This window comes from Myxocyprinus asiaticus, chromosome 29, assembly GCF_019703515.2.
Source record: "Myxocyprinus asiaticus isolate MX2 ecotype Aquarium Trade chromosome 29, UBuf_Myxa_2, whole genome shotgun sequence".
NCBI classification, from domain to species: Eukaryota; Metazoa; Chordata; class Actinopteri; order Cypriniformes; family Catostomidae; genus Myxocyprinus; species Myxocyprinus asiaticus.
Genome location: NC_059372.1, coordinates 22,360,938 through 22,382,255, shown reverse-complemented (window position 1 = coordinate 22,382,255; position 21,318 = coordinate 22,360,938). Strand labels below are relative to the sequence as shown.

General features: G+C 37.0%; 1 protein-coding gene across 2 annotated transcripts in view; it reads right to left on the bottom strand.

The window, feature by feature from the left end:
* spen (spen family transcriptional repressor) overlaps positions 1 to 21,318 on the bottom strand; it is a 35,462-nt gene that overhangs the window by 11,162 nt on the left and 2,982 nt on the right. The window contains exons 2-10 of one of the 2 annotated variants that reach the window (XM_051662025.1): positions 19,635 to 19,955; positions 13,611 to 14,234; positions 4,939 to 5,099; positions 1,317 to 1,517; positions 1,069 to 1,220; positions 833 to 958; positions 509 to 622; positions 286 to 399; positions 88 to 188 (exon numbers count right to left, since the gene is read on the bottom strand). In XM_051662025.1, the coding sequence (XP_051517985.1) occupies positions 88 to 188; positions 286 to 399; positions 509 to 622; positions 833 to 958; positions 1,069 to 1,220; positions 1,317 to 1,517; positions 4,939 to 5,099; positions 13,611 to 14,234; positions 19,635 to 19,955 (1,914 nt within the window). The remainder of the gene's footprint in view (positions 1 to 87; positions 189 to 285; positions 400 to 508; positions 623 to 832; positions 959 to 1,068; positions 1,221 to 1,316; positions 1,518 to 4,938; positions 5,100 to 13,610; positions 14,235 to 19,634; positions 19,956 to 21,318) is intronic. The other variant, XM_051662026.1, reaches the window with a different exon arrangement.

Genomic DNA, 21,318 nt, shown 5'->3' with positions numbered 1-21,318 from the left:
TGTAAAAATACAAACAATGAAAATGAGACGATATAAAAAAGGCCATGATACCACACAATGAAAATACTGAATTATACAACAACTCACCTTCGTTCAGAAATGATTTCATAGAAATCTCTTATGTCCTGTCCAGATGCCTGCATTGAACGGTAGAAAGCCATCTGGCTTTCCTGGTTGGCAAAGTCAACCTACAAACAAGTACAATTAACAGTGTAAGACAAACAAACAGTCAGTTTGTCAAGTCACTCTAAAGAGCAGTGGTACAGTTAATATTGTATTACAGACCTTTATTTTACTTCCTCCAATTTTCCAACCCTTTGTTTCCTTGACAGCGGCCTGTGCATACTCAATATTATTATATAAGATGAGAGCCATTCCCTTCAGTCGGTCAAACACAACCTAATAAAGAAAGAAATATAGGAATCAATGAAGAATTTATTCTGTTAATGAAGTTACAGTAATATTAACTTTACAAATAGTCATTTAAAATTATGCACAGGATAAGTACCTTTACAACATGTCCATAACGACAAAAGTGTCTTGTGAGATACTGTTCTGTAATATTGGAAGCCAAGCCATCCAACCAAACACATGTAGTAGGCATACTCTTGCCAAAACCAAGCTGCAGGGGAACAAAAGGACAGTCACCTAATATTTTCTATGTTATCCAAAGGTTTTCATTCTAATGAGAACAACGTAAAAATTATTTGTAAATGCTACTGTTATTTGTCTAACAGTATTCTCCTAAATAAAGGTGGGCTATTATTTAAAAAGTAACTAAGATCTTGAGACAACCACACTGGTTGAATCACTTGATTGATCTCATCCTCACCTTTAACCTGTTGTTGCCAAGGTATTCACCATCCATTTTCTTAATTGCTTTGCAGACACTTGCTATGTCACAATACTGGAGAAAGGCATATTGTGGTGAACCATTTACCTTTTTTATATCGATATCCTAGTAAAGACAGAACATGTACATAAATTAGTAGTGCTTTAATATTACAGTGGCTTTGTTCTAGATTCCTGCATGCTTTTTAACACTGCTTCGTTTTAATGTCTACTTACAACAATCTCTCCAAAACGCTGAAATATGTTAAGCAGATCATGATAGGTTGTGGTTTTCTCCAAATTTCCAATGAATAATGTCCTTGTAGCTTTGGGGTGAAATTCATCTATACGTTCATCCAAAGGGCGAAATTCATTCTCACTCTCTGTTTCTAATATGGAACAGATTAGAAAACAAAGTTCAGTACACTGCTACTTCTAAATGTAACAATAACAAAATCATTCTTTATAAAACACTGGGAACCAACCAGGGCCATGCCAAGCAGTGACATCAATTTGCATCCCAAAAAACAGCTTCCCTTTTGATGCACTAAGAGCTTTTTCCTGGTCCTCTTGCTGGCGGAAGAACACTAAACCATATCGTTCCTCAGAGGCACCATGGATCTGAACAGATGTTACTTTGCCATGCTTCTTAAATTCATGGAAAAGACCATCCTTCAGGCTTGTATCTAAAATTGATAGGGAGACAAAAATCACATTTATGCTCTTAGCAGATTCTGTTTTCCCAAAGTGCATTGCAAGATGTTGCTAAAATTGTTAAAATTCATTAAAAGAAAAATTTTTTGAGTACAAAATTCGACATATTACAGGATAAGTAAACAAAAGTTGTATGTATGGCTGATACGATTGTGACGATTAATTGTCTGTTTTGGGGCTTTCATGATTATGGCAATTAATTGGTTTCATACACATCAAGAAGTAATTTATTCATATTTAACTTGGAATAATTTAATAAAATAGGATTTATGATTTTCTTTAAAGCTATAAAAACTTATGAATGACAAAAAAAAATATACAAATTTATATGTCTCTCTTTTTGGTAACTTTAGTCCATTTTACATTTACACTGTTGTTTTTTGAAACACAGCCAACCTGAATAGCTATTATATTAAATATTATGTAATGGTAAAATATTTCTGTCCTAAATTCTTCACTTTCACATGTTATTTTAAGGCTCTCCGATTTAAACGTATGTGCCCTTGTTGCTCATGAAGCCTTGAGATTTTGCGTGTACGTGAAAATATGTTTCTTCATTTTATCATCTCCACAGAAATGTAACAAGCCGGTGTCTCTTCCTCTTTGTCACTGTGTGTCATTAACACTGCGTGTATGAACCTGCAACGACCAAGAAGATTTGCCATTAGACAATCTCTAAATTCAAGTGAAACCGGAGTGATTTTCATTCTCAACTGGAGTGCTCAGATAATACTGTAACATTGGAAAATGAAACACACAAACGCGCTGTTTGTGGCATTTATATATTTGCTTAAAATTGTGATTGGAGTTTGAAGAGCATAATAATAATGGTTATCATGACAGGCCTAGTTGTGAGTGTTAATTTGGACTTAAATGTACTATTTGTAAGATTGACAACAAGCATTTGAAATGCAGTCCAAATTCAAAATATTGGGGAGTTGTCTGCACCGCCCCAGACTCGAAGCTCATGCGAGTTGCCATAATGTTGACACACAAATTAGCCAACTAAGCATCAGTTTTAAAGGATTTCTGGGCTTTAAGCTGTCTCCATCTTCCAAAGGCATCTCCAATATTTATCCTTGTTTTACTACGCCTCTGGTCATGGTGGTTTTTAGATGGATGGCGAGGCTTTTTAGGTCGGTTGGAATCTGTTATCTCTGATCCATTTCGTTTGCTGGCTTCCATGGCTGCAGCACGCAGTGTTGTTTGCCTGCAAACTTGTTCAAATCTGGCAATCCGGCGGTGTCGAAATACTACTGGTGAGTGGGCAGTGGGCGGGATCACACAGGCCAAATCATAAACAGAAATTCCAGCCTGGAATGGAAACTTCAAAGTAGAATATACTGGCTGTAGCATTGTTATCGGAGAAGCCAGTATTTCAATTTAGCATGTTACCTAATTCTCTAATGACATATTATGGTCATTTTATGATTTAGTACAGTAAAAATATTACATATAGCACCTTTAATCTATGGCCTGAAATTCATTTCTGAAAATGTGTGTGGGGGGTTTCTCCTTAAAGGCCTTGGCATACTCATGAAGAAGTTCTTCTTCACTCAGAGCCAAAAAGAAGTTTAGAGGAGCATTTAAATGAGGACACACAAGACTACGTGTAAAACCTTAACTAATGTAAAATTAACGTGTTATCAATGATGCCTCTTTCTATGAGAACAATTCACAAAAGATAAGTAGAAGAAGCTGTTTTAACCACTCGATGATGATTTAAAGAAATATAATGTATATGCAGCAGACAATTTGTACTTTGTCATGTTTACATTCTGCATTCATGGCGCTATGGTAATCCTCTGCTATTGTAATTTATGATGACACTGACACTCTGCAAAGATGGGTGTATAAAAGAGTGTTAATGGGCTGAATACAGACAAAAGAATGATGATAGGCATATCTGAGTTTAGGCAGATGAGTGAATGGCTTACGGCTGCAGCATATGAAACAACAGAGTGAATAGGCACATTAAGAGTATTTGAGAAGATTTTATTCCTTTTGTAGACTAATAAAAAAAAAAGATTTGCATAACATGTTCCTGGATGTCTCTACGTGAGCGATTATACAGATGTAGGTTAGTTTGCAAAAGTTGGCTAATATCTCGGCGTTTATGTTAACTGATCGTAACTGTATTTAAGCAATACTGAAGCATCTGAAATTGTACAACAATTTCACCTAAATCTCATGGGGGGATTCTTTTCTCAATTCTTATCTCTAGTTTAATCAGATGGAATGATTTTTAAGTATACATTATAGCCCTTCTCTTCAGTCACTTGTTTCCGAGCAAGACATGCAATCATGTGCTGACATACATTTATACTGTTGTTCTTGGAAAATAACTTTGACATATATTTAAACAGGTAGTTAAAGCGATAGTTCACCCACAAATTAAAATTGTCATCAAAACACGACCTCATGTTGTTCCAAGCCCATATGAATTTCTCTCTCCTGTACTACACAAAAGAAAATGTTAGGCAAAATGGCTTAAAGACCACTCCCTTTCATTTGTCTTTTTTTTGTTTCATACAATGAAAGTGAATGGTGAGAGACTAATATTCTTCCTAACATATCTTTTTGAGTTCCATGGATGAAAGAAAGTCATTTGGGTTTGTAAAAACATAAGGCAAGCAAGTGATGACAGAATTTTTATTTTGGGGTCAACTATCCCTTTAAGAGTACAGGTCAATGCTCACCAGTTTAAAGTTGACAAAATGCACTAAAAAAATTAACAGACAAAATCCTGAAAGAGGCGATCTTGCTGCTAAATCAGTTGTTTATTAAAAATAGATAATATGTATATTAAAGATAGATAGTAAAATAATATTTTAAATATTATGCATGTATATTATTAACTGTATACAGGCGTATATATAATCAAAATTAACTCATTCTCATGGCAGAGAAAATACCTATATACGTCAGAACTCGAGAGATGTAACGGGTGTTTATGAGGATGATAAAGTTGCCTGAAGTTCTCAGAGTAGTTCTGGTAGCATTACACACAAAGCATTTTTACTATTTCTGCCATTCTTGTCAAAGGTGCTGTAATACTAGCAAGCGGCACGATGTGACGAGGCAAAACTATACTGCTTCAATGTTGCACCCTTGCACTGTAGACAGCTTTGTTGGTTATAAACAGGAGCGATCGTATAATGCCATTTGCATGTTGAATTAGCAGGTTTTTACATCTTTAAGTTCAGCAAATATGACAACTCATGTAAAATGCTGCATGTGAAAGAGAGAAAGATGCAGCAGTGGCAATTACTCACATTGATTCTGGAATTACGATAAAAAGACAAAATTATAGATTTTATTGTGTGCAATACCCGAAATCCTGTGCCGAATTTCACGGCCTGTTAATTTAACTTCAAATCATACAAGCCTCACCTGTAGAGCGCACAGGAAGGTTCTGCACTTTGATACCAAAACTTTTGCGTGGTTCATCTTTATCCAGTGAAGTTAAGGGTTGGGCAGAAGGGGCAGGTACAGCTGTTGACTGAACAGACCGAGCTGGAGATCGATCACTGGAGCTGCTGCTGGAATCACTGCTTACAGAGTAAAAAATAAATAAAAACACTCACATTTAGTATGTAGATGGCTTTGCAGTTTTTTTTTTTTGGGACATTCACAGTGTTATTTCCAAAGGTAAACAACTAATGTAGATCATACTACTCAGAAGCAAAGCAAGACTACATATCTAACAAAATCTTAAGTAAAATAATATGGAATAGTCCTGGAATATAACTGTTGCCTTGTTGCAAAATGCTTTTAAGATTCCTCTGCAAAGCAAGTGAACCATTTAAAGAGCAGTTCATTTTCCCACCACAGAGAGGCAGTATTGCAAAAAAGAAATACTGCCTGTATGCAAATACTGTATGACTCTTCAGCACATATGTATATACCACTTTAGGTCATTTTAATCATTCTTTACACCCAAGTATTATTGGAAACATTATTTAATTATTTAAAACAAATTCTACCCAGAAAGGTGTCGGACACACTTTGACACATATGTCAATATCAGGCTATTTACTAAATGTAAAAGAAAAAAAGAAAAAACAATTCTGATTCTGCTTTATTTCTCTATCCATCATCTAAACGGTCACTGAGAAGAGCCAATAGATTTTTTGTTCTAAGTAAAACAAATCACAGCACAAAAACCACAAATAAGTCCAATTTTATATTGGATTATTTATTTGAAAAGAGAGAACAGAGCTTTCAGATACATTTATGCCTTATGATAATATATATATATATATATATATATATAATTTTGCAAAAACAAACGGTCTATCTTTCAAAATCGTTTTAAATTGCAATCAACTCATAATGCCTAACCAACTCAACAGCACAACGGGCATGAAATAAAAGTGGATTCTTCTTTACACACTATGATTCAGCCATATAAATGGCATCCCTTTTGTGTTTACATCTTTGCACTGCCCTCTTTTCTCACTCCCTCTCACTCTCACTCCAAGAAGTGCTGCTGATAGGGGCTGGCCTGTGGGAGTGGGCAGGGAGCCAGCAGTAGCTAGAAATTTCCAGTTCCAACTGGATCTCACGGGGGTGGGGGGAGTTCAAGTGGGCAGTATGAAAATACACCAGCCTTGTTTCTTAAAATTCCCCAACAGCATTTCTCCTTGAAAAGCATCCAATACTAACATACAGCAAAACCTCATTGGAATTTTCTATTTTTACGCATGCTGGACCCATTTTCAAAAAACAACTCTGCGTTCTTATTAAAAAAGGTCAATTTATTTACCTTTCTGTTATGACTCATGTGAAAAACAAGTTTTAAATTGAACATCAATGCCCTCTACTTTAACCGAACAAAAGCCATTGATGACATAATCATTTTATTATATGAATATACAAGCTAAATATATATATATATATATTTCCTATTCTGAAAACTCAATTTATATGCTGTCAGACCTCTTTTAAAGACCTGTCTAACACCTCTTTATACACATTATGCAAACTGACAGTCAATTGATGCAACCTTCCTTTGCAGATGTGTGATTTATTTACTATGAAAAGGTGCACTAAGTAATTGTGTTTCTTTCGCAAGCTCTTATTCATGGTCTTAGACTTCATACTGACACCTATCAGCATGGATGTATTAAGTTTTTCGTTTAATAAGTGCTGCTGCTTTACACTGAACTTGGTTAAAAAAATGTTTTTAAAAAAAAGCTGTTCATTCGATCTCAAGAAAGATACAGTTGGCAACTGGGGGTGTGGTTTAGCATGGGGGCTTAAAAATCCTGGTAATCATAGTTACTTATTTATATCTATGGGGAATATGAAGTGAAATATCCATCAGCTTTGCTTTTTTACACACATATTCAGATGTATGATTCCACAGTCCCTTTTCTTGTCACTAAATTGCCTGTATTCACAGCTAGTTTCTTTTAACTTTTTATTCAATTGGCTTGAAGAAAAAAAAAAAGATGATAACAGGATTTCTGTTTTTTTTTTTTTTTTTGTAAGGCCACATCCACACTAATAGGTTTTCGTTTGAAAATACATTAATTTTGCAACATTTATGCCTTCCTTCCTCACTGTAACACTGTTTTCCTCCACCAAAAATTGAGACTTTCAAAAATGCTCTAAGGCCGCATAGTTTGAAAAACAATGACGTTAGGAAACTGAAAAAGAAAACAGATTAGTGTAGATGTGGCCTAAAGGCCAATTTACACTGCCCCAACAAACGGCAACAAACATCAACATCCAACACTTGTTGTGTTTTGTTGGATCAGTGTGATCACCCCTTTGGCATTTGTTGGTGTTCGCTGCCGTCTGTTTTCACCGATTCAACATGTTCAATCGGCATTTGTCGGGGCTTGGAATGTCTGAGCAGTCATTTTCCAACAATTTGACGTAATCTAACTTCATCGCAAGACATTGCCATGGCAATGAGGTAAGTGTCCCTGTTAACTCACAGAAAATGAATCCGTGCGGATGCACCTGCATTGATAGAGCAGGAGAAACAGTCAATCACGATTAACCAAATTTTTGTAGCGAACTTGTTAAGCTTTCCGTTCTTTTCTAAAGAAAACAAAATTGTTGTTAGTGTTGGGTTCAGCAGTTTGTGTGAATGACATGCGTGAGGGAATATGTACAAATAGGCAAGACACGGACAGAGATTAATTTATGCTAAAGCGCTCTTTAAACTCACATGAAAAACCCAGATCCTTTATTACTCAAACAACGTAAAAAAAGAAATAAATAAAAAATGTTGCCATTGGATTGCTGTCCTCCGAAGAAACTTTCAGAATAAATAAGATCCCAGCAAACAGAAACCGTTTTTTTAAAATGTAGTTGTTTAATAGGTTATAGCCTTATGTCTCTACATGCTAAACATGTTTAATCAAATGCACATAATATTTATATATTAAATCATGCATGTTTGGCTTTATTCGCAACCTCTTCTTGTCAGTCGTCTTCAAAGGCCTTGTTAGCACCTGCTGATAGATGCTGGAACTCCATCACCCGATGGCAAAAAGCATGTTTCTCCATAGATAGCCATTCAAAATTAGCCGTGTTTTATGACAAAAATTTTTTTTTTCCAAGAACCAATTTTAATTTAAATTATTTCACTACATTATAGCACATTGTCATCCGGTGACGGATTGTTTTTGAAGGGCTCTTAAAAGCGTGAAATTGATTTATATTTTTCCCTATCTATTCCCATTGATGAGTGATCAGTCACGTGACACCCGATCCTGGAACTGAGCGCCCATGAGCAAAGATGGCAGCCTCCATTTCGCTAGCTTTCTGGGAACCCTGTGCTAGGTGAGCACAGTCATAGAGATGAATGGGGATGCTAACGGATAGCTCTCTTCAGGTATTTTAGAGCTGCTTGGTTGGATCAGTGTGAACACGACAGTTGTGTTTCTCAACATTCTAAATATAACAGCCAACTTTAGAATGTTTGAAGTGTTGGTGTCTATTTGTTGGGGCCGTATGAACTGGCCTCTGAGGAGCGTTTTTCTTAAACAAATTTTTTTTTTTTAAATCTATTGGAATTTTCTTTTCGTTTACCCCAAAGAAATTATTTTGTCCTTGTGATGTCCTTAAATGGAGAATTAACAAAAGCAGAAATATAAAAAAGTTCTAATATGTCTTGAAACGCTCCGATTTTAACAATGGTCTATTCTCACCTAAAAAAAACAGATATGCATGGAAATGTGGAGGAGAGGGTTGAGGTGGGGGCTGGTGCTTCTGGGGGGTCCAGTCACTTCTAGATAGCATATACCTAGCATATACTTACCTACAACACTCACACTAAAGAAGAAGAGTTAATGCTGCCGAGAAGTCTCCATTATCACCTATTGTTTCAAATGAAGATGATGTTCATGACAAAAGTGACAGACCACCTGTCCAATACTCTCAAATATGGACACTTCATGCCTTTCTGGCCTTTGGACTATAAGTATTATATCAATGTTGTTCAAAACATCCACTTGTTTCCAATTACTTCCAATAACAGTTCATGAATTTACTGAGATTTACTTTAGACTTACTGAGATACATCTAAAGACAAGTGTTTCAACAGATTTATTGAGAAAGTTACCTTACACCACATCTAGGCTGCATATTTGTCTTTCATGATTTCAACAGACATACTTCCTGGTTACGCATACTGGAAATCGTGGAGGGGCAGAAAAATAAGTCTCAAACCCAGACTTATTACCCAGCTCATTAATCATAGCTCTCAAATGACTGACTAAAGCCCATTCACACTGCCAGTGGCATTGCGCAACAAAGCGACATGATGCCATTAATTTTCAATGAGAGCAGAGTGACTTCTGGAGACACGAGCTGCTGCGACATTGGCAACAGAGATCGTCGTGGCGAGCAACATTCGGGAGCGACCACCAATGAGAATGAAGACAGTGAGGCTCATGTCATCCATCTGCTGTGAGTGTGAAATACTGGAGACAAATGTAAGCAAGACGGAGGAGAAGTTTAAAGTTTCTTTGAGCAATGTCACTGTTCTACATCATGACTGTAACCACATAATGGATATGGGCTAATAAAATATGCATGGAAAACTGTGTCGGCATTCTGAGTGACTTTGATTCATATATTGATATAACATTCATCTTGTTTAATGTTATGATGCATTAAGCACTGCTTCAGGTTATATAAAATGCTCTCCCCTGTAGAACTTTCTTTTTTAGAGGCAAGAGAACTGATTCCTTGTCAAATAAGAATATCTTAGTTTTATCAGTAGTATCATCTGTAATCAGCATTTCAAAAGCTACTATGGCCAGTTGTGCAGTCCACCAATAACATTAGGGTGACAGCAGTAGGAACGCACACTACTAGCGACACAAATCGCAGAGTCTAGCGACACCAAGCGACAATGCTGCAGGCGGGGTGAACAGGGCTCAAGCCTTTTTGATGCACAGTTCTTAGCTTTTTGGAATAAAATTATAAAAATAATCTCAGAAACATTTATGCAAGTTATAAAGTGCATTCCCTTAGGCCCCACTTACATCTTGCATTAACGTGCTTTTCTTATCTGTATAGTATCTGGATATTCTTTAGTTGGATTGCATTTACACCTTGCAGTCAAATCTCAGCTGTCATCGGATAGAAATCCGATCAAGTTACCCGAGCAAAATGGAAAACGCTACTTACATTTTACATCAGAGGCAGTGGTAAGTGAAAACTCTCCGTCTTTTAGTGAATTTTGAAAACATTGATGGATAATTCAAATGCTTTCCATCACTTTACCAGTCAGGGGTTTTCCTTATTTAATTTTTTTTTGGCGGCCACCAATGGTAAATTTGGGGTTGCTGAAGCAAAATTTATGGTATTCATCTCACGTTCTGCACTTTGTAAGTGCCAAACATGCTTTTCATTTGAAATGCGCGAGTGAAGCCTGGTTTCACATGAGTGTCGCACAAGCCACAGTGATAAGAAAACAGGAGAGAGATGCGAGGGAGTGGGGATTTGAGGAGAGTGTATTCCAATGTAATAATTCATGGGATATTGTTCAGTCTGTATTGTGTTCTTCACATTGCAATGGCAAAAAAAACCTGCAACACAGCACTTTAACAACGGATGACTGTAGCATAACCACGTCACATAATTAATTACTTACATAGTTGCATAAGGATAATGAAAACACATATACTCAGCTCGCTCTTTGTATGGGACAAGTAACACGGTGACAAGAGATTCTCACAAAAATAAAGATGTATCCTTGCCATCTGAACAAGCAGCTGCAAGAAGATGGGGAACCGCCTGCAGCTACAGGTAGCTAAATATATTTAGACACTTATGTTAACTTTTAGCTATGTTATAGATTGAAGTATGCCTACCTGTTGTGGCACACTTCTAATAAAAAAAGTGCTGTGTACTGTAGGATTGTAAGGGTATGGGAGTAAGATTTTTGCAGGGCCGGGGGTCGTAAGGGGTGCGGTGGTTTGGGGATGGAATGACGGCATGACTAGTCAAATTCAACTCGACTAATGGGCTTGACTTGTCGACTATTAAAAATCAGTAGTCTTGCAACAACTACTGCCCGCCACTGGGCGACCTGTAAGAAAGAAATGCCTTTAGATTCGCACTTGAAGAAACACACCTGATTATATTTTGAAGAACAAACAAAAGAAAACCATTGGTGCGCCTGCCTAATTCGATGTGCGTTCAGAGGTTCAGAGGCGCTCTGTCGCACTCTCTGTTTTCACTCTTTCTTCTCTGTCAGTTTTCAAGAAAAAGCTCGCAAGAATAGTGAACGCTGCAAAAGATCTCTGACCATCTCTGGAGGTGCTCTGAGATTACTTGGCTTTATTTCCACAGAGCAGTCGCATTTTACATTTATTATGAGTCTATGCAGGTTCACTGCATCCAATAATTCTAGATATTCGTGGCTGTATACGTTACCATACAAAGCAACTGACATGCAGTGACATTGGGACTTCAGGTGAATTGTCATGTCATATGTCATCAAAATTCAGTAAAGCCTCAGAAATGGTGCATGAACAAGATGTTTCTTTCTGTGCTTGTCTACTCTTTAGCCTAAGTTGCAAATTTACTATTATGATAATAATAATATTATGGTATCATTATGAGCAATAGATACTTTGATATATGTTCTATATATGATCATTTCTGCTATATATAGTATAAAAAAACAAAAAACAATCTATATGTCTGCTAATATTGGGCATTCACCAGCCACTGTTGCACGTGGGCAAAAAAGTTAATTTCATACCATGGCCTGCACACTTCTCACATTATCAATTACACAGCAAATCTTATCTATATGGGTGACTCTGTGCTCGATGCCAAATCTGTATTAGTCTGCATAGTCTTAAGATTAGGGTACACTTAGGGTGTGTTCACACTTGGCAGGTTTGGTTAGATTAAAACAAACTCTGGTGTGATTGCTCTGTTAGTGCGGTTCATTTGAACAAGTGTGAACGCTGCCATCTGAACCTTGGTGCGCACCAAACAAGCGGACCAAGACCGCCTGAATAGTGGGTCTCGGTCCGCTTCCAAACAAACTCTGGTGCAGTTCGATTGATATATGAATGCAACATGGACCAAAGACGTCTAAACGGACCAAAAACAGTAAGTAATTTGCCTAATACTGACCTCAAGCATACCTGGTTCTTCTCTTCATAGGAGCTATGTTGCCCATTATGGTTCGGTACAGGCGTCGGAACCGCCGTCAGTCGTTCTTGCAGCATATCTTTATTTGTGTGTGCAACGGAGGAATTCCTGGCGCTATTTTGACTCCTTTACACATTTTATTAGCCCTTCGTTTGTTCTCCGCTGGTAAAAATGCCACCATATATACATGTATAAATCCAACGAGCGAATTTAGCCCAGCAGCCAGCATTGTTTTGGATGTTGGGCAAGTTCCATCGCAAAATATACGTCATAAAAAGCTGTCCAATTATGTTGTGACTTTTTCCTGATTCCTTTTGTTTCGTATCTTTAGGTTTGGTGTTAAAAATGCCAGTGTGAACGCTAAGTGAACCAGGACTAAATATATCATTTTCTTTTTTGGTCCGGACCAAGAGAACTGAACTACAAGTGTGAACACACCCTTAATTTTTAACTGTGTGCCTTTTCAACTTGTGCACGGATGAGCACTCAGCCTTTCAAAGTATACTCTTTTGACCGCAAGATCATATGGATGCTTTTAACACATGCACGCTGCAGTACGACTGCTTTGTGATATTCTTTTGGTACAGTCAACAGCAGGCGCATGTGCAGATGATGCGCAAGAGTGGATTAGGTCCGATTTGAGGGAAAAGTAATTTCTTGCATCCTGTGCAACCTCGATACAAAGGGAACAATTTGAAAGTACTTGTTAAATGTCAAATTAATAAATAAAGTGTCAAATAGTTTCAAATGTCTCAATGGGTGACAAGTCATGTTGGAAGCTGAAAGCAGAAGCATGTTTACTGTTGCTGACTAACTACTTTTTTTACTCATTTGTAATCAGTAACTATTGTTACTGACCGTTTCAGACACCTAGGGGACCACTGACAACAAATCTATCACATGCAATTTTGTAAGCATGTGGCTTGAGTCCAAAGTTCAATGACTGAGCAACAGCGAAGGATCCTGCAAGTGGCTTTGACATCCTATCAACCATCTGCAGGGGTTATCACTGACTGTAGAGGTTCTCATAGATTTTGTGTGATTTTCAGCGTCAACATGTTTGAAGCAATAAGTTACACCAATAAGTTTCCAGTGGGGTTCAAAAGTCTGAGATCACATTAAAAATCCAAATTTAAACCTACAAACAAACAGAACATTTTTGCATAAATAAAATAATAAAATATTAAAGATTCTGCATTATTTCTAGGCCACTACGAAGCCGATTTGTTATATTGGCCATGTTAACTCCTTTGTACTAAAGATCAGATTACTTTGCTTTGACTGAAAAATTAATCAAGTGCATTCGGTCACTAAAGCAAAAGTGGAACATACCACATAAGAACTTTTTACTCAAAAGAGAGAAGCATTTTTACTAGTGCTCACAGACTTTTGAACCCCACTGTTATCCAAAACTCTATTGCACTTACCTGCCACTGCCACTACTGCTGGTACTGCTGACTGAGTCAGAGCTGGAGGAGCGACTGTGGGATCCCGAGCCACTGTGGGAGCACGCCGGCCCCACAGTCTGACCCGCCAGCCTCTGTGGTGAGGGATTGTGTGACTGTGAAGAGTGTGGCGACCGACTGCGACTGTGGTGTGATGTCCTTTCTCCTCGCCTGCCTCGCTCCTCTCTGTATAAATCCCGATGGACCACACTGGCCACTGTGAAAGATTCCCGGGCACGAGGCTCAAAGCGAGCCTCTGTGGTCTCAAAACGGCTAGGGCTCCGGCTTCGTGAACCATAGTAGACAATGCCTCCTGATGTCGAACCTCCACCTCCGACTCCAGCAGTGTTGCTACTGCTTCCACCAGCACCACTGCTTCCCGCAACGCTCCCTCCACCCCCCAAACTGGCCCCTGCTGAGCTTCCACCAATGCTGCCACTAGCAGAACTGGAATTCCCACTTGCTCCACTGAGGGCCCGGTCCCTCGAGTCTCTGTAATAATCGGTCTCATAGTGACGTTGGCGATCAAAACTACTGCTGTTGTTGCTACGCTCATGGTGTCCATAGGCACTGTGATCGTAAGTGCGCTCCCGACTGTCCGCAGCCCTACATGACAAGAAAAGGGATGGAGGATGGCAAAGAAAAATGGAAAGAACGAAACGGATGTTACTTATTAATGCGTGCCCTGATATAAACAAGCATCAAGTGACATGCGTTGAAGAGGTGATTTAATCAAAACGTAGACTGTAAGTGCATGTTGGAAAGGTGCTGTTTTAGACTTCCTTTATTTTAGCTCTGAATACAGATATTGATACCAGGTCAAATACACTTAGGAGGAAAATAGCAGTCTTATTTATTATTTGTATACTTTTTCTTGATGCAATTTACTCTAAAGTATGTTTTTATTTTACACTACTGAAATCAAGCTGAATCCTTTTAAAAACAAAAGGGAAGGAAAAATATGCATGACAAAAGTCATGCATGCCATGGTCAGTCACATCCAAGTTACACAGGGTAGGGGGGGGGGCGGAAATGATTTCTAGACAATTACAATTTCTAGAACTCTTTTTTTTATGAGTAAAGCTATTGGTTTTTTGCTTTCATGAAAAAATGCAATTACATAACTACTGCTGAAAATTAAGAGATTACCAATGAGATGCAAGTAATTTATTTTGTAATAACATGTAAATAATGAAGCGTGTAAATTTGAAGCCTACATCTCTCCTATATTAGACAAAGCATATTAATGCCTAATGAGGTTTAATTAAAACAATGAACTAATTCTCAAAGAATGACATCAAAGCCACAGTTTACAAAAAACTAATTATTTTGTAATAAAGGTCTGCAATGACATGCTCCAACACTATTTGTTCTGGTCAAGCTGTAGAATAATGGCTAATGTGGAGAGTGATTCTAAAACCCATTTCTAAAAAAGAAAATAAATATCATCAGCTAGGTTACAAAAACTGAACGAGCGAAAGGACATTACATGCTATACTAAGCTCTTTGCTAGCTTCACTTTATTAGCAATTTTGCAATGCTTTAAGATTGTAAATGCAATGGACTTAAGCACCTTATTGCTTTTATGAATGGTTACTTCATAATAAAAAAAAAATATTTTGGACACAATTTTCTGTAAAACATCATTCTATTAAGCAAATTTATTAAAAGCAATCCTTCCACTAGAAAATATAGTCCCTGACACAACAGAAAGTTATGCAACAAAAATAACAAACAGCTAGTTGATATGCACTTATATGGGTAGAATTTTGTGTTGACCAATCAGCATCCAGGACCGGAACTATCCATTTAATAATAAGGCTTTTCGAATGTTGAGTTCTGCTCATGAGATAGCTACACATTTGTTTTAAATTAGTTATAGTGATTTTACTACAGGTAAGGGGTGTTGTCAGTGCCTAAACCCCATTTTTCAATAAATAGTTTTTATACATCAGAATAAACTATTATTCCAAATAATATATAGTTCATTAGCCTAACTATAGGCTGTTGCAACTGGCCACATTAATATATATTTCAACTGATGTGCGCTCACAAGTGTCCGTATATCAACTAATTTGTAACGCTTTTTTCTTTTCACAAAGTGCATCAAGTTTGAAAAAATATATTTCAATTTATACAAAATTGATGGAGCAACATAATTTGTGTGAAAAGAAATAATAACGGAAGGTTGTTTTGAATAAAATTCTTTTGTTTAAAAAAAAAAAAAAAAGTGGTGAGGGAAACTTTTACCCCACACTTGGGGTAAAAGGCCCCCACATTTGGGGTAAAAGGAGTTAAAGTGATATCATGTAAATATAGTTTTAGGGCAAAATTTGTCAATATAGGCAAATACTGATGAAACAGCAAGACGTTTTTTTTGAGTAACAAATTAAGACAAAACTTCAGAAAAGGTTAAACATTTCCTGTAAATTTCAATCACACTTGGCATTTCACAACATCTCAGGTATTCTATAAACAAATTAATCTCCACTGTGATTGGATCAGTCAATGTGAGCCCACTTTGAATAATTATCATACCAAATATTACCCCACTTAAGAAAAACAATGTGATCTATAGGGCCGTTTAGCCCCTACAACGGGGGTACTTTTTAGCCCAAATACTATCTTTTCACCTATTGGATAGTCATTCAAAAACTTTTGATTTAATCACCTTGAACAAAACTGAAAATGATAAGTATTTTGTAAAAATAAATAAATGTGATAATGTCAGGGATTTTCACATATATTTATTAAATATTAGATGAAATTACTTAAAATCTAATAAAAACAATTAAAATTGGAGTCGGCGACTGGTCTGCGACGAGAAATCTCACAACGAACGGTCATGTAGTGTGTGCACTCCTGCGACATGCCGAGACTAGTCCTAGAACCTACAACAGTTTTCAAAAAAGCTTAATATCTAGACATCTTGTCATCAGTTGTGCGCACTAGGCTTGGGATCGATGCCTTTTTCATGCATCAATAATCGGAAGATTTTCCCGATGATAATCGATATATATATATCAGGATTTTTTTTCGTAAAATAGTCTTTGTCTCTTCAGACATATTTCTCAACACAACTTTGGTAAAGTGTCTGGCGGATGACATGGCGTGTTGTAAAATTCAAAACAATTATTTATTTTCTACAAATGTACGCACGCATCAGCAACACTCAGCGTCAACATTCTGAAGTGCCACGGAGCGAAAACTCACAGTTTTCACTTAAATTTGACCCAAATAATTATCAAAGGACAAAGATTATTTACTCTAGCAATCACTGGATGATCCTGGATGGAATTCAAGCTTGACAAAAAACAAGACTGTGAGTTGCAGGGCACCGACTGCAAGTCGTATAATGTACACTTGGCTTAAGGAAAGTACTATGGTAGTTTTTGTTTCCTTTAAGTGTTTTGGGATAAAATAAATTATTTTTACCCCGCGTGGCCTTAAGCCCTGTTCTACACTACCCGTTATAGAACATCTGATGTATGCTAATTTTATAACATTTCTTAAACAATGAACTTTGCTTGTATGTCTTTCCATATGAACGGTGTTAAACCATTTTAATAAATACTGAAGATTGCTTTTATTAGTGTCCTGAACAAATGAACATTTCTGTCATTTCAAATGAGAAAAAGGTTGAAATAAATACTGCGACTGAAATTTAATGCTTGAGATGCAGTTTCTCCAAAGTTAAGACTTTGTTAGTCATTGATAGTGAGCATGTATCAACAAATGTGACCTAGTTTTCTTGTTTTTTTATCATTAAAAAAAGATGCTTTGGTGTAGTAAAACCCAACTGTGTAACTTGACTGTGATCAACCTTTACAGAACATATATTCCACTCCTGTAATTTCCACAAGAACTAACATACAGTGGTGACACATTGCATCAAAACACTCCACAGCTCATTTGCCATCTCCTCTTCCATAGAGCTGTTATGTGTTTGGCCAGCTTTTCTGTATTCTTTAAAATTCTTTACACCTTTTTCTTGCAATGCCTCAAACTCTATTCAGATTAATTAACCTAGGTAAAGCAGAGAGGCAAAAAGCCACGGAGTGTGAAAGAGTGAGAAACAGGAAAGGGACAGCAAAGTGAGGTAAAAACCTGCAAATGCCGACAAGCTACTTAAAACAGCCTGTTTTGACAGCTACAACTGTTAGTAGGAATGGAAAAAAGACAAGGGATCAAACTAGGGGTTAGAGAACAGCTAATATACACAGGGCAGAACATACCAACCTTTTCAGACAGCGGTAACCCGACCTACAATTCCAAATACAATTTAGGGAGACAGAACTTTGTGAGCAAAAAAAAAAAAAAAAAGGGGAATAAAAAATGTAGAATGTTTATAAAAATGGTACGAAAAAAAATCAAAAAAAGTAATCCTTATCTTTCAGTATCCAACGGAGGTAAGAGTTTGGAGGTGGAATGTCCAACTCAAGTTCTTGGAAAGAATCCCCATAGAGATCAAAAAGCAGGATGGAGAATGAAGTAAAAAAAAACTAAAAAAAAAAAAATAAAAAAACCCACAATAATTCCATAATGTGGTCCTTCATACAGCATTACTTCTGTTCTTCATTTTGATTAGTCTTTGAAACAAAAAATTCTCTGTACGGATTTTAAAAAATTGTAGAATTGCTCTTCATGGTACCTCTGAGCTTTATAATTCCTCTTTGTAGTGCAGTCCTTTTATTTGAATCATATACAACCATATCTTTAAGGCTCAAAATGTTCACTTTCCAGATATCACACCAGAATAATGCACCACTGTTCTAACCGTTGGACGGCAATAATCCAAATCATTTTTGGAAAATATGGAAAATCATTTTTGTTTTACAAATCCCAGTGGAAAGCCATCTCCATTGATGTTTGAAAAATGATCAATAATCCACTGCCTGGCGAATAGTCCACTAGGATTCCTATTTTTGTTGGTCTTTCTTCTTGACTGTACTGTATCCGCAGTATGCTGTTGTTCTAGATCCGGTATGGGGCTTTGTAATCCAATGAGACATTTCATTTCCAAGTCCTGTTCATCCCCACAACAGCCATACTTCCATGCTTTGATTTTTGATCCAAAAAGAAAAAAAAAAAAAGAAAAAAAAAAAGAGTCCACTTTTCCTCATATTAGACCATATGCTATATTAAATCCATTCTTATATTCTTTGGAGTTTAGGGGGAAAAAAACAAGAAAAAATAAACTTAAAATGGTCTAGAAATAAGTAATGAGTAAATAAAGAGATTTGCTCACTGTGTTTCTGTCAAGTTCTACCATGTTGATCAATGGCAGAAGTCTCCCATGTAATTAAGAGCAAAACCCTAACACCGCACATAATCCAGAAAAAAAAAACCGTAGTGACAGAATATCCTTGTCATTGGGTAGTTTTAATCCAATGTGATTTAGAATCCAGAGAATAACATCCAGAGTATTCCAGATCATGGAAGGAGAGAACTGTTCCTAAACCACCCATTTCAATAATCCAAATACCAATCAATGCGTTTTAATTGAGCAACACTGTAATCTTGTTACTATAACAAAAACACATGTGGTAAGACATTATCCACCTTGGGCGGTACAGTATTCCAGAATAGGGCAATTCCAAGTAAGGTCACGATCATAGATTCTCTCTCGTTTGCAGAAATCCTGGAATATTTTGAAATCCAAAACATGCCCTGGATTTTCTTCCCAGTGATATCCAATTCAAGAGAATTATGCTTGAGAGAATCTCCATCCAGAGGCACTACATATTCATTATGAATTTCTGGACATGTTCACCCTGCTTTTACAAATTCAACTGACTTGCTTTACATGGTGAGTGATGACAGACCTCAACCAGCAAAGCATGATGCCTAAATTACCACCCTCCAGTGTGTTTACTTAATTTCCCTTATGTCCCCCGCCCCCAAAACAATAAATTAGCCCAATTAATGATGGAAATAATTGGGAGGGAGAGATGTGTTACAAGAAACGAATGGTCCCCTGCCTTCAGAAAAACTATGTCCACTTACCCGTCTAGTCTGCGTTCAAAGCGTCCCTCTCTGCTGTGCAGTGACACAGGGGGCCCATACACTGGGCCCCCTGCCCCCCTTGTGAACCCTGAAACATCCCGTCCACGAGTGGCTATGGACAGGCTATCATCCAGGCCTCGAGCCGCACTGGGGATAGTTCCTGGCTCATTGTAATCGGTGCGTAGGTCCCTGTCCCCCATCTTGTTGACAGAATTATGAGCTTTCTGAGCACTCTTAATGTCCACAAAATCCACAAAGGCTGCCACTCCACCCTCTGATCCACGTTTTGGGAGGACCTTGACACTCTCCACACGTCCATATCTATTAAGAAAAAAGCAACGAACAAATTACTAGTAGCCTATCCAAATGCATTAAATCCTGATGCTTTTAGTCAATTATTCTGACATGAATAACCATAATTCATCCTGCCAACCTGCACAGACAGATTAGAAACGTGTTTGCCAGTCATTTGTGCAATATTTAAATAAGACTATTCAAATAACAAAAGCCTCCCTTCTGCATCATCACAAAAAGGCATACCACTCTATGAGTTGCATCAACTATGCTCTATGGCAGGGATACCTCCCTTAATACTAATTTATCCAATAACTAATAATCAGATTTTAATAGCCTGTTGCTAGTGCACCAAAGTATTGCAAATAATATGATAATATTGGCTAACCAATTTGGCCATTATGTCTTCATCCAGCATGACTCGATTGTACCGTCAAGCTAAAGAATAGGTCTTTGTATGAGTGAATGCATAATACACCCAAGCAACCTGACTACAGTCTATCAAGCATCAGAAGCTTGAAACCTCAAATCTTTTAGGTGGATAAATTAGCTCTATGTACCTCATCAGGGTATGTTTGACAACATTTCCTGTTACCTATAAAAAGCCCATGACATACGTGACTTATACCATCATGTAATAATACACGTACATCACCCAGACACCGTCTACTTCATGTGTGTTTACATCTAGAAGACATATTTTTACATTGTTTGCTCATCTGGAATACGTCTATAAGACCTATGTCAATATGTATGTCTCGAATGTCAATAAGACATACAGCAGATGTGTTTGAGACGTTTATGATTTAGAATGTTTGTAAATGTTATCTTCTTAAGATGTTAATTAGATTGTGATGCTTTCCAGATGAAAAGATCTAAAACAGACATCTCGGAGATGTACATGTCCTATCTGGGTATTTGATGTGCATTCACATATGGAAGACGTATTTTTACATTGTTTGCTCATCTACAATATGTCTGAGACCTATGTCAATACGTTTGTCATACACATACAGCACATGTCTTTGAGACGTTTATGATTTAGAATGTTTGTAACTCTGATCTTTAAGATGTTTAGTAGATGTTAATTATTGTGATGTTTTCCTGAAGAAAATATTTAAAACAGACATCACGGCGACGTACATGTGCTATCTGGGTATTTGATGCGAGTTTACATCTGGAAGACGTATTTTTTTTACGTTGTTTATGCAGACGAATCTGCAATTCGTTTATAAGACATCAATAAGTATGTCTTGAATGTTAACAAGACATTAAGCAGAATTCTATATATGTTTATGATTTAGAATGTTTGCAAATCTGATCTTTTTAAGATGTCTAGCAGATGTTACTTAGATTGTGAGGCTTTCCAGATAAAAAGCTCTAAAACAGA